A 12284-nucleotide genomic window follows, 5' to 3' on the forward strand; every position below is an offset into this window, starting at 1 on the left:
ACCTCTGGAATCTTCTAATCTTCTGTGCAGTTCCCTCTCAGATCCTCACCAGTTACCTCGTGCCCCCCCAGGCCGAACTTGGTGAGGCCCCAGTGCCCCACACCCAAGCCAGGGCACTGTGGTGTGCATAGCTGCTCACAGCACACCTTTCCTGAGTCTCTGGTAATCCCAGATTAGTTAGCACTCCTTCCAGCAAGCCCGCTGTGCCAGTGTGGAATGAGGAGGGCTCATGGGAAAACTCCTTCAAGGCTTATTTCCACGCTCTGGAAGTAAACAGACTGACCTTTCCAGGACCTCTGTTCTTAGTTCAGTCATAGTCAGATAGCTCCCTTCTCCCTCCCACCAGAGCCTGAGAATTATGTGCTGGGAGGGCACTTGGGAACCGTGGGCAGTGTTTCCCAGGAAGCGATCCTCCCTTCGTTCTGTAATTGCTTGTTGATGGATTACGATGCGCTAGGAATTATGCTAGGGCTGGAAACTTAACAGGAAATCATAGGCACGACCCCACTCTCTCCAGCAGGGGAGAGAGACAGACAAGCCATCACACAGAGATGTGAGGAGGACTCACAGAACAGAAGGCTAGAAGAGCACAGAGCACAAGCACCTGATCTTTGGGGAGGAAGGGGACAGGACTAGGGCTGGCCCCAGGTATCCAGAAAAGGGGTGGAATCCAGGGGCACGAGGAGGCAGTGGGAAGAAGAGAGGCAGACTGAGGATCGAAATGAATGAGGGCCTAGATGAAATTTTGCTAGGCAGATGGATTATTCCAGACGTTCCTTTATTACCACTGTTCTGCGGGTAGGTGTTTCTGTCTTTGAACTTAAAGAAGCAGATTATCCTCTGGAGCAATTAAATGCAATTCTGAATACAGTTAAATACACCCAAATCCCTGATTTATTCTTGGGAAAACTAGAGCTCAGACTGTCCTATGTTTTATGGTCTGATGGCCCTGACCCACTCCCATGGGTTGAAGCCACCAGCCGTAGCAAGAGTTTTGATTGACAGCACAAGTTCTTGGGAATGAGCTGCTTAAACCCCTGTGGAATGATAGCAGTGATCTGTTAGTTCTTAGTGAGAGAGGTGAAGGAGCCAGGACCTCCCTGAACATGATTCTGCTCCTTTTCCTTCCCCTTCCAACCCAGGTGATTATGGTAACAGGGGATCATCCCATTACAGCCAAGGCCATTGCCAAGGGTGTGGGCATCATCTCAGAAGGCACCGAGACAGCAGAGGACATTGCTGCCCGGCTCGAGGTCCCTGTCAGCCAGGTCAATGTCAGGTGAGATCCCTGAAAGAACTCAGATCTGCCATTTTTCCCCTCCATCCTTAGCCTGCCCCACCCACCAACATTTTCAGAGGTTCTTTCTATAGGTAGGATGTACAGAGTAGGAAAATGACCAAGCAACTATGTCAGTGGGTTTTCCGATGAAGGTGGGACAAAGAAGGAGGTAGAGAAGAGGGAGGAGGAGGTGGGAGAGGAGGGAAGGAATGCAATGTGCCAATCTGGGGACAGTGCGTGGCTGGGGACAAGTGAGGAGATGGGGTTGAAAGGAGAAACAAGGAGGTTATAGCAAAGATGGCTTAGGGGGCACCAGGACACCTGGGGAATTCTCAACACTCTGAACTAGCCTTTTGAAATTCCTCTCCCTCAGGGATGTCAAAGCCACTGTGGTGCATGGCTCAGAACTAAAAAATATGAACTCAGAGCAGCTTGATGAGATCCTCCAAAACCACACTGAGATCGTGTTTGCTCGGATCGTGTTTGGACCTCCCCCCAGCAGCTCGGACCTCCCCCCTGGGGGTCCCCCCCAGGACCCCCCCTCATCATTGTAGAGGGATGTCAGAGGCTGGTAAGGGAGACCAAGGAGGCTTGGAGAATCTGGAGGGAATCACGTGGCACAGCACAGCCCCAAACCAAGCATAGGAATGTGTGGGCTGGGCTAGAGGAGGCTCCAGAGAGCATCCCATCGTGAACCCCTGAGACAGGCGTCCATCTGGGGGCTCCCTGTGAGTTTTGCTATCTCAGGAGGTGCAGGAGAAGGAAGGGCCAAGAGGCCTAAACCAAGCATGATTACATCAAGAAACAAGGGATGATGGAATCAAACTGACCTTTGGGATGGGCCCTGAATCTGACACAAGAATTATTTCACTCCCTCTGTGCTCCACCCAGGGAGCCATTGTGGCAGTGACAGGGGACGGGGTGAATGACTCCCCCACGCTGAAGAAGGCAGACATCAGCATTGCCATGGGCATCGCTGGCTGGCTCTGATATGTCTAAGCAGGCAGCTGACATGATCCTGCTGGACGACAACTTTGCCTCCATCGTCACAGGAATGGAGGAGGGTGAGGAAGCAGGGTGCCCAGGTTGGTAGGTACCAACCTTCACCTGCTCAGACTCAGGTGAGAGTTGGTATACATTATTCTCATTCCCTTTGCCCATCCTCCAACCTCCTGTACAGACTGGGAGAAATCACTGTAAGTCAAAATTTTGCAAATTAGATTCAGCTGGTACTTAGCACATCACTCTCTGGAGCCCTTATGAGACTGGAGGAAAGTCCAGATTTTCTAGGGAGCGTGGGGCTCTAATGCAGCATAGCAGTGTTTTTCTTCTCTCACGGGGATTCAAGTGGGTCTACAGGAAGTTTCAGGGTGTAGCTATACCGTGAGGCTACTCTGTACTCCACAACCTCAGGAGGACTTTCTAGCAACCTGTTGTCTGAATGATGTTGACATATCAAGTTCAGCTGGAGCTGATCTATGAATTGACTGCATGAGCTAAATTAAGCCCCTCTTTCCCAGAGACAATACCCACTGGCGTACAGGAGAACCCCAGAATTCTGCTTCCCAGGCTCCCTGATTTCTGATTTCTTCCAGGAGCTATGTTATTAAAATCTATGACAGTCCACATAATAGTAATAGTTAACATTTTATTTAGACCTTGTATGATCCTCAGTATTTTATATCCACTCAATTCAATAAACTTTCTGAGTATCAACTAGGTACCAGGCATATTCTTGATGCTGAGGATACTATAATTGGGAATCAAAACACACATCCCTGCCCTCGTGTAATTTAATTTCCAGTGGAGACAGACAGACAATAAAGTAAACTGAACAGTATAATAAAAGAAGACAAGTGCAGTGGAAAAAAATAAGTAAAGCAGGGAGTGGAGGGAGGGACGACAATATTAGAAAAGGTTGTCAGGGAAGGACTCAAGCCATCTGGCAAGGCAGGAGGAATGAAGGTGAGGGGTGCCCAAGATCACAAGGTAGTTATGGCAGAAAATGGAATTGGAACCCAAGCCCAGGCTCTTTCCACTTCGGACTTTTATTTAAATTGAAGTATAGTTGATTTACAATGTTGTGTTGGTTTCTGGTGTATAACAAAGTGATTCAGATACAGATAGATAGATACATACGTATATATATATGCACATATATATACATATATATTCTTTTTCATATTCTTTTCACATTATAGTATATTACAAGATATTGAATATAGTTTTCTTTGCTATACAGTAGGACCTTGTTGTTTATCTATTTTACATACAGTAGTTTGTAACTGCTAATCCCAAACTCCTAATTTATCTCTTCCCTGCCTCCCCCTTTTCCCCTTTGGTAACCCTAAATTTGTTTTCTATGTCTGTGAGTCTGTTTCTGTTTTGTAAATAAGTTTATTTGTGTCATATTTTAGATTCCACATATAAGCAATATCATATGATATTTGTCTTTCTCTGTCTGACTTACTTCACTTAGTATGATAACCTCTAGGTCCATCCATGTTACTGTGAATCAGCCTTCATCTTCTAATGGCTTTTATATTGGCATTCTCACACATCTCTAAGTATTAACAGGCCCCACCCTGCTTAATTTTCAGAGATCAGATGATAGTAGCCATGTTGAACCCAAGAACAAAGAGTATACAGATATGGCACGTTAAGAAATCACGGCTCTAGTTACTAGTCACACAATTTAGAAACAACACTGGGGCTGCCAAGGCCTAAGACCTTCGGACCCTTTCGTGGACTGTGACACTGCTTTGTAGTGGTCTCTCTGTCCAGGAGCTGATTTGTGGGAGGTGTGAACTCTCTGTGCTTCTCACAGAAGGTTGACCATCCTTCCCAGGCTGCCTAATCTTTGACAACCTGAAGAAATCCATCGCCTACACCCTGACCAGCAACATCCCCGAGATCACCCCCTTCCTGCTGTTCATCATCCTTGGTATCCCCCTGCCTCTGGGCACCATAACCATCCTCTGCATTGACCTGGGCACTGACATGGTAAGGACTAAGCTGGGATCCAGCTCGTGGAACTCCTGTGAAACAGACTGAGGAGTAGGAAAAATCTATGTCCAGGGAGAGGGGCAGAGCTCGAGTTACTTCTGAGTTTCCTTCTGAACTGTGTGTTCCCTGTCACTTCCACCCTCCATCCTCCAGGTCCCTGCTATCTCCTTGGCTTATAAGTCGGCCTAAAGTGACATCATGAAGAGGGCTGCACGGAATCCAAAGACTGATAAGCTGGTGAATGACCGTCTCACTGGTGTGGCCTACGGACAGATTGGTGCGGCCAGAGGAATGAGGGGTGAAGGGAGCGGGGAGCGGCTGCAACGGCGTGGCCACTGGACCAATCTTGGCTTGGAAGTCAGGGAGATATTTTCTTAACAACAAACTGTGCTGGGCCCTGGGACACAAAAGAACATTGATCTCTGATCTGCCCTTGACTTAAGAGTCTAGTCAAAAAGGAGCAAAAGTACATAAAATGATGGCAAGTTGTTCTCCAAGTGCCAAATGAGTATAGATAGGACATACTGCAGGAGTACAAAGCAAGAGGACTCACCAATCTTGAGGACAGTTGGAGAGGCCTTATGGAGGAAACAGGACTTAAACTTGGTGCTGGAAGATAGGGCTTAGACTAGTAAATGGATGGTCCGGTGTGGGGGACCAGACGATACCTGATTGTTGAAGAGTGAATAAACCAGTTTGGTGGAGCGCTTATTCCTGATAAAGAAGTAGTGGAAAATGAGGCTGTGGACACAGGTAGCATTTATAGTGGGGCCAGCCTTGAAAGACATTTGAGAGCCATTAGAGGTCTTTGTTCTTGAGTTGCTAGATACGATAGGGGTACAGGAAAGAGATGGGGACAGAGGAGACAATCCTAATATCTAGAGATGGAAACACATAGAAAAAAAGCACAGATTTAGGAGCCATACCTATGTTTGAATCCCAATTTCACGACCTGTATGACCCTAGACAATGACTGAGTCTTTTTCGTACTTCAGTTTTCCTACTTATGAAATGTAAATGATAGTTCAGAATTGTTGTAAGAATCAATGTCCACCAGTACCTACACAGTGCACAGATCTGTGGTCAGTAGGCAAACATTAACGTCAGCCATAGCCGTGGTCCAGGCATGAGGGGATGGAGGTTTTGACCAAGGGAGAGGCAAGGGGCAGATGGGAGAGATGCGAGGGGATGAGAGGACTTGATGAGTGTCCTGGTGTCAGAGAGAAGGGACAGGGTGGAGTCCAGCACTCACTCAGCTGGGAGAGGGAACATATCCCCTCTAAGGTCCTTTCCAGTTTTAAGCTTATATGATAAAAAGATGACTCTAGATTACAGCTTAGAAAGAAATGTCAGAGTTTGGAGACAAGTCCTACAGAGGTGGTGGGATCAGATCATTAATGGCATGAATCTTCAGCAATACACCTCAGACACACATCAACCCTGCTAGAAGCAAGCCCCAGGCAGCACCCCTTCCATGATCTGCCTTCTGAGCTCCTTCTCTGAATCAGGTTCCCCTGACCTGTGACTCTATCACTCACAGGGATGATCCAGGCTCTGGCAGGATTCTTCACCTACTTTGTGATCTTGGCTGAGAATGGTTTTAAACCTACTGATCTGCTGGGCATCCGCATCAGCTGGGAAAATCGATACCTCAATGACCTGGAGGACAGCTACGGACAACAGTGGGTGAGTAAAAGGTAGGGTAGTAGATTGTGACCAGTAAGAGTGAAGAAGTAATGAGGAAGAGCGAGTGTAGCAAGTTTTTGCAGAGTAGGAGAATGGAGGCACCAGGCAGACAGAGATGGTCCTCATCTCCAGTCCTACAGGAGCTTTCTAACATTTGTCCTCAATCTCCAATCGCATCAGCAAATATTCTTCTCTTTGTTTACGATGACTTCATTTCCATTAATTCCTACTGTCTGTTGTCTGTCCTTATCTTCCTGGGTCTTTTTGGCTTCCTCGGACCTGGAAGTCTACTTTGTCAATCAACTTTTGGGGGCTGATTTCTGGTTTTCCAGGTTCTAATCATCATTGTCCCAGAAATGAGTGCTTCCACTTCCTCCTGTTATGCTCCTTTTCCAAGGGTAGTCAAAGAGTATGATTTTAAATCTGAAAATGTATTTTCTTTGTATATCTCTTCCTTGTTCTTCTAAACTTTTTAAACTTAGAGGATGCGTCTCTGTATTAGTCATTCCTAACACCCAAGATGAATAAGGTCCAAACTGGAGCCCTCCAACCAACAACATTTGCTTAAGAATTTTAGTGAGTATGCCTGTTTGCATCTGTGAACACTCCCATCCCAATTTCTAAGACAGTGGGAGATGTGACACCAATTTTGGCTAGAATCATAGGACCACAGAGTTCACACAGTCTACAGAGGACATTATGGTCTACTGGAAAGATTTAGTGACTTGCTTAAAGTCCCACAATGAATCCCTATAACAGTTGGACTAGAAATCTGGACTGATTCCTGGCCGGCACTTTCCCACTTCACCATGATGTCTCCAAACCAAGCTAACTGCAGGTCTCTCAAAAGTATGTTAAAATCGGGGCTGTTGGAACATTGCCCCTCAAACACAGTAGGCTTCCACTATCTGAGCCTCATGAGACCAACAGATGTCGATGTTCCCAGCTGCCAACACTGCTCCAGGGTCCAAAGATGCCTAGAGTCCTCATTGCTATGTACCTTGTCAACATCTCCTCAGTCCTCAGATCAAGCCCCTTGTTAGTTTTATATCTTGATACCATCTCCCTGCTACCAAGATGAAGCTTGACACGTTTATTTACAACAAGTTAAAGATAATTAATTTGAATTAACGTCAAATTACATCAGTGACGTCTTGAGATATTGCAAAACGGGTTGAGAACAATTGCCCTGCGGAATAAACGCCATAAAGGCAAGGTCTCTGCCTCTTCCATTGCTGTAATCTTCAGATAATCGAGTATAGAGCTGCCCACCCAGGGAGTACCCTACATACTGCTAGATAGCTCCTTATCTTCTAAATACCTCTAGCAGTAATTCCATTGACCACCATTCTTTCATTCATTCATTCAGCAAGTATTTGTTGAGCATCTTCTATGCACCAGGTACTATTTTGTCCCTGGAATATAGTAGTGAACAAAAATGGCCAAGTTACTGCTCTCATGGAGCTTATATTCTAGTTAGGGGCACAGTGTGGGAGGGGAGAAAGATAATAGCCAAATATATAACATACTGGGTCCATGGATTTTAAGTCCAAGTCCAAGAAGTGTTGGAATTGGGATACTTGAGTAGGTGAGATGGAAAGATAAAGACAGTGATCAGAGAGAAAAGAGGTGTTTGAAATTAAAATCACAGAAAAATTGTGGCTATTGGAAAAGACAATGTCTGGAGTTTAACCATGGAAGTAAGCAGCCGGGTGGGGAGTAGAGGATACAGTTGGAGGAGAAGATTAAGACTGTGAGACCGTGGTACGGGAAGGATCATCAACATGTATATTTAAATCTCCAAATCCGAGGACACAGCAGTTAGAGTGATGGTGAGTCAGGAGCTAAAATTTTCAAGTGATGATGGGAGTGGCTCAGTTTTGGTAGCTGGCTGCAGGGGATAGTGGTGGTATGATCTGATGCACAGAAATGTGCTGACAGGTCTCATTCTAACTTCAATGCTTGGCTCATCGATTTCCAGCCTTTGTTTTCTAATTGTTTAGGGCTCTATATTTCCCTCCAAGTACAACACTGACCACATCCCATGAGGTTCTATCTGTAGTATCTCATTATTGTTTAGTCCTACATATTTTCAAATTCTTTATTCGACCTACAAGTTATTTATAAACATGCTGTTTTATTTCTTTTTAAATGGGCTTTTTCTCCAGTCGAATTTAGATGCTCCTCTCCTGTGTTTCCATAGCCCTCTGTGATCTCCCTCTTGTAACCTACCTACTGTGCTGACATAGCATATTTATCTTCCCCACTGGACTCTAAGTTCCTTCTGTGTAAAATGTGAATGAAAGAATGAACAAATGGATGAGTGAATGCCTCCCCATCCGGTACCACTCTTCGGGTATCCCGTTCCCCTCTGCATGCAGATTCCCCTCTGGCCCCATCTTCCTTACCTTTTTCCTCTGACCCTGTTTTCCTCTTGAAGTCCAGCTTCTTCTCTTACACCACCCTTCTTCTTAGTAAATATTTATTGAGCCATAGTACCTGCCACTCACTGAACGAAGCATGGGGAGAGGAGACACAGAGATAAGTAAGACAAGGTGCTTCCCCTTGAGGAGCTCTCAGACAGGGAAGACAAACATATAAACAACTCACAATTACAACATGGAAAGTGCTAAGACAGAGATACACGTGAAGGGCTGCAGGAATCTAAATAGGGGACCTATGTCAGCCTTGGGGTCCGGGAGGCAGGAAAAGGAAGAGGCCTTTGAGGCATATTTGAATCCCTCCTGACACTGACGGCTCCCCTCTGCCCACCCTCCCCCAGACCTATGAACGGCGCAAGGTGTTGGAGTTCACATGCCAAACGGCCTTCTTTGCCAGCATCGTGGTCGTGCAGTGGGCTGACCTCATCATCTGCAAGGCCCGCAGAAACTCTGTCTTCCCGCAGGGCATGAAGTGAGCACCGCCCACCGGCCCCAACACTCCCCCGAACGGCACCCCTAACTCTCCCTCCTGACCTCCAACACACCCTTAAATATTTCCTCTCAGAAACAAGATCCTAACATTTGGGATCCTGGACGAGACGTTCCTGGCTGCTTTTCTGTCCTACACTCCAGGCATGGACGTGGCCCTTCGAATGTACTCACTCAAGTGAGTAAGGGGAGGGGTGCAAGGCGGGGCGTCTCTGGGCACAGGGAGAGCACATGGGAGGAGGCGTGTTTGAGCGGGGAAGTCAAGAGGGGAGCAGGCTCCACTCAGTGATGTAGAGAGAACTGCCTGTGCTCCCACAGCGCATCCTATCTGGGGAGGAATTAGGGACTGTACCAAGTGATCGCAACCCACTAGACATGCAAACTTAGCAGATTTGCCAGTGCTTAACAGAGTGGTACCTTTTCTATGATAATGTGTGGTATAGCTGTCCCAGGCTACACACTGCTTGGAGCTGGTGTAATCATAAAACAGCCTCATCTATGCATGGCTAACTCTGCTGTACTTCTGCAAATCCGTTTTAATGTGCATATAGGTGGGTGAGCATACTGAAATTCTTACTGTCTGGTACCTTGTTTGGTTCAAGTCCCAAGTTTTTGTTTCTTTGTTTTTTACATTAGTATATGCTTGTGAAACTTTTCCATTTAACATTTTTATAAGGAAAAACGCAAAACTCCCATTTCATTCCCACTCCTCCCCCACCCTGCATTGGTAACCTCTATTAATAATTTAGTGTGTAGTCTTCCAACTGATTTTCTATGTGTTTACACACTTTGCTCACCTTTCTGTCCCTTGGAGTGTTTTACACAATGCTTTGTATTCTGTAGCTGCTCAATTAATGTTTAATAAAAGACATTGGCACTGCCCTTAGATACTGACAATTCCAGGTTTGAATTTTGGCTGTACTGTGTATTATTCTATGACCTTGGACAAGCTGGTAACCTCTCTGAGCCTCAGCTTCAACTGCAAAGTCTCGATAACACACACCTGGCAGACTGTTCTGATAATTACAGGTAGAAATGCATATAATACATGAAGCCTGGCATTTGGGTCCCGGCGGGCACTTTGTTAATAGTAGCTCAGTTGTTGCTGCTATTAATGTCAGCATATGATAGTAAACATGGTTGAGCATTAACTGTGCTCCCAAACACTCTTGTACATACCTTGACCATAAAACTCATCACCTAATACTGTGATTATTTATTTTGTGTGTTTATCCAACCTCTTTTCCCTGATTGCTTGAGCTTCTTGAGATCAAAGACCATCATGTCATCATTTTTATTTCCCCAGGACCTAGCACATACACAGAGTAGACATGATAATTGTTGTTGAATGAATGCATGACTGTATGTGTGTAACTGTTTATATTGGTTGAGGGGTGTCTGTGTGTGTGTGTAATGAACCATGGCCTAGGCCTGCCCTGTCCAATATGGTAGCCACCATCCTTACGCAACTACTGAGCTCTTGAAATATGGCTAGTGAGACCGAGACACTGAATTTATCATTTTAGTTAACTGAATGTTAAAAACTAAGCCAATGTCAAATATTTTTCAATTAAATACAACTTTATGGTTTTGGTTAGACTACATTTTCCTTTAACCACTGAAAATTTAGTGTCTGACTTGAGATGCACTGTCAGTGTAAAATGCTCACTGGATTTCGAGGACTCGGGATAAAAAGAAGAATGTAAAACAACTCATTAATTATGTTTATATTGATTACATGTTGAAGCAATAATATTTTGGATATTTGGGGTTAAATAAAACATTAAAATTAATTGCACTTGTTTCTTTTTACTTATTTTCATGTAGCTACTAGAAAATATTAACTATCATATGTGGCTCACAGTATATTTCTTTTTTTTTTTTAGAAATGTATTTATTTTATTTATTTATTTTTGGCTGTGTTGGGTCTTCGTTGCTGGGCGCGGGCTTTCTCTAGTTGCAGTGAGCGGGGGCTACTCTCCGTTGCGGTGCATGGGCTTCTCATTGCGGTGGCTTCTCTTGTTGCAGAGCACAGGCTCTAGGCACGCGGGCTTCAGCAGTTGTGGTACGTGGGCTCAGTAGTTGTGGCACGCGGGCTCTAGAGTGCAGGCTCAGTAGTTGTGGCGCACGGGCTTAGTTGCTCCGCGGCATGTGGGACCCTCCCGGACCAGGGCTCGAACCCGTGTCCCCTGCATTGGCAGGTGGATTCTTAACCACTGCGCCACCAAGGAAGCCCTCACAGTATATTTCTATCGGACAATGCTGCTCTAAGCCATGTCTCTATCATCCAAGGGACAAATGTGGTCCTGATTCAACCCCTCCCCAGAGTCCATCTTCCTGGTCTATAGAAGAGATTCAGGAAGAAAAAGATTTCACCATCTTTGCAATATGGAAGAGTGTATATATTCCCTGGCAAGATCTACCCCACATCTAGTCTCAGACCCATCCTGCTTGGAGTTTGTGTCTGCAAGGTCTAGAGAACCCAGAAAGCAAAGGAAGTCTCCCTCAGCGACTCCACAAAAGCTGGTAGACAATCTCTGTGAACACTGCATGTACCTCTAATATGGCATTTATCCCTTTCTGTTCTCACTGGCTTTTTATGCTGCCGTCTTGGGCCCCTCCGCCCTCACTCCCCAGGCTCTGACCTCCTCAAAGGTAGGGATCAACCTCCCACACAACAAATGAAATACTCGATTCCCAGGCACTGTTCTCTGCACCTGCCTTTCACTGGCCCCTCTATCTCCGCCCCCGCTGACCAGCTTTTGCTCTCTTCAGGATAACCTGGTGGCTCTGTGCCACTCCCTACAGCGTCCTCATCTTTGTCTATGATGAAATCAGAAAACTCATCATCTATCGTCACCCTGGCCGTGAGGCTCCCCTGCACCCTGGCCTGAGAGTCTGCCAGCGTCCTGAGCAGCTGCCCCACTCCCCCTGGTTCCTCCAGGCCCACTGCCCTTCTCCCCAGCTCACTGCCCAGCCTGTGCTGTGCCTGGACCCTGCCCTCTAGTCCTTGACCCCAGCACGCGGCTCCTTCCAATCCTCAGGGCCCTGCCTTCCACCGTCAAGCCTCCCACCTTGTCCTGGCTCACCCTTCTGTTTGTCTCCCCTTGAGGCCTTCCCCAGTTCACTCTGGTCTCTTCTCTTCCACAGGCTGGCTGGAGAAGGAGACCTACTACTAAACTCAACAGAGGAAGATCTTCACATGACATCAGGGTGTCCTGAGCGCCAGGTGGGGGAGGGTTGCGGTAATGAGTTTGGGAAAACTGAGAGTGCACATCAGTTGGGGCAGGGAGATGCCAGGAGGAAGAACTTTGGATGAGAGAGACAGGTGATCCTAGGGCTGGGTTGAGGGCACCATGGATAGGAGACGAGGTGGCTTGAGG

The 12284-nt window shown here is 46.3% G+C and overlaps 1 protein-coding gene across 1 annotated transcript in view; it reads left to right on the forward strand.

Annotated features, from left to right (window-relative positions):
- The window catches only part of LOC113613940 (sodium/potassium-transporting ATPase subunit alpha-4), a 30016-nt gene extending 17936 nt beyond the window's left edge, over positions 1–12080 (forward strand). Inside the window, 12 exon segments of the mRNA XM_027095115.1 lie at positions 1143–1279; positions 1653–1756; positions 1804–1850; positions 2171–2254; positions 2256–2343; positions 4128–4282; positions 4439–4562; positions 5826–5971; positions 8754–8884; positions 8978–9079; positions 11677–11768; positions 12052–12080. Of these exon segments, the coding sequence (XP_026950916.1) occupies positions 1143–1279; positions 1653–1756; positions 1804–1850; positions 2171–2254; positions 2256–2343; positions 4128–4282; positions 4439–4562; positions 5826–5971; positions 8754–8884; positions 8978–9079; positions 11677–11768; positions 12052–12080 (1239 nt within the window).
- The last annotated feature ends 204 nt before the right edge of the window (positions 12081–12284 follow it).

This window comes from Aethalodelphis obliquidens, unplaced genomic scaffold (genome assembly GCF_003676395.1).
Source record: "Aethalodelphis obliquidens isolate GAN/ISIS:26980383/991018 unplaced genomic scaffold, ASM367639v1 scaffold90, whole genome shotgun sequence".
Lineage (NCBI taxonomy): Eukaryota > Metazoa > Chordata > Mammalia > Artiodactyla > Delphinidae > Aethalodelphis > Aethalodelphis obliquidens.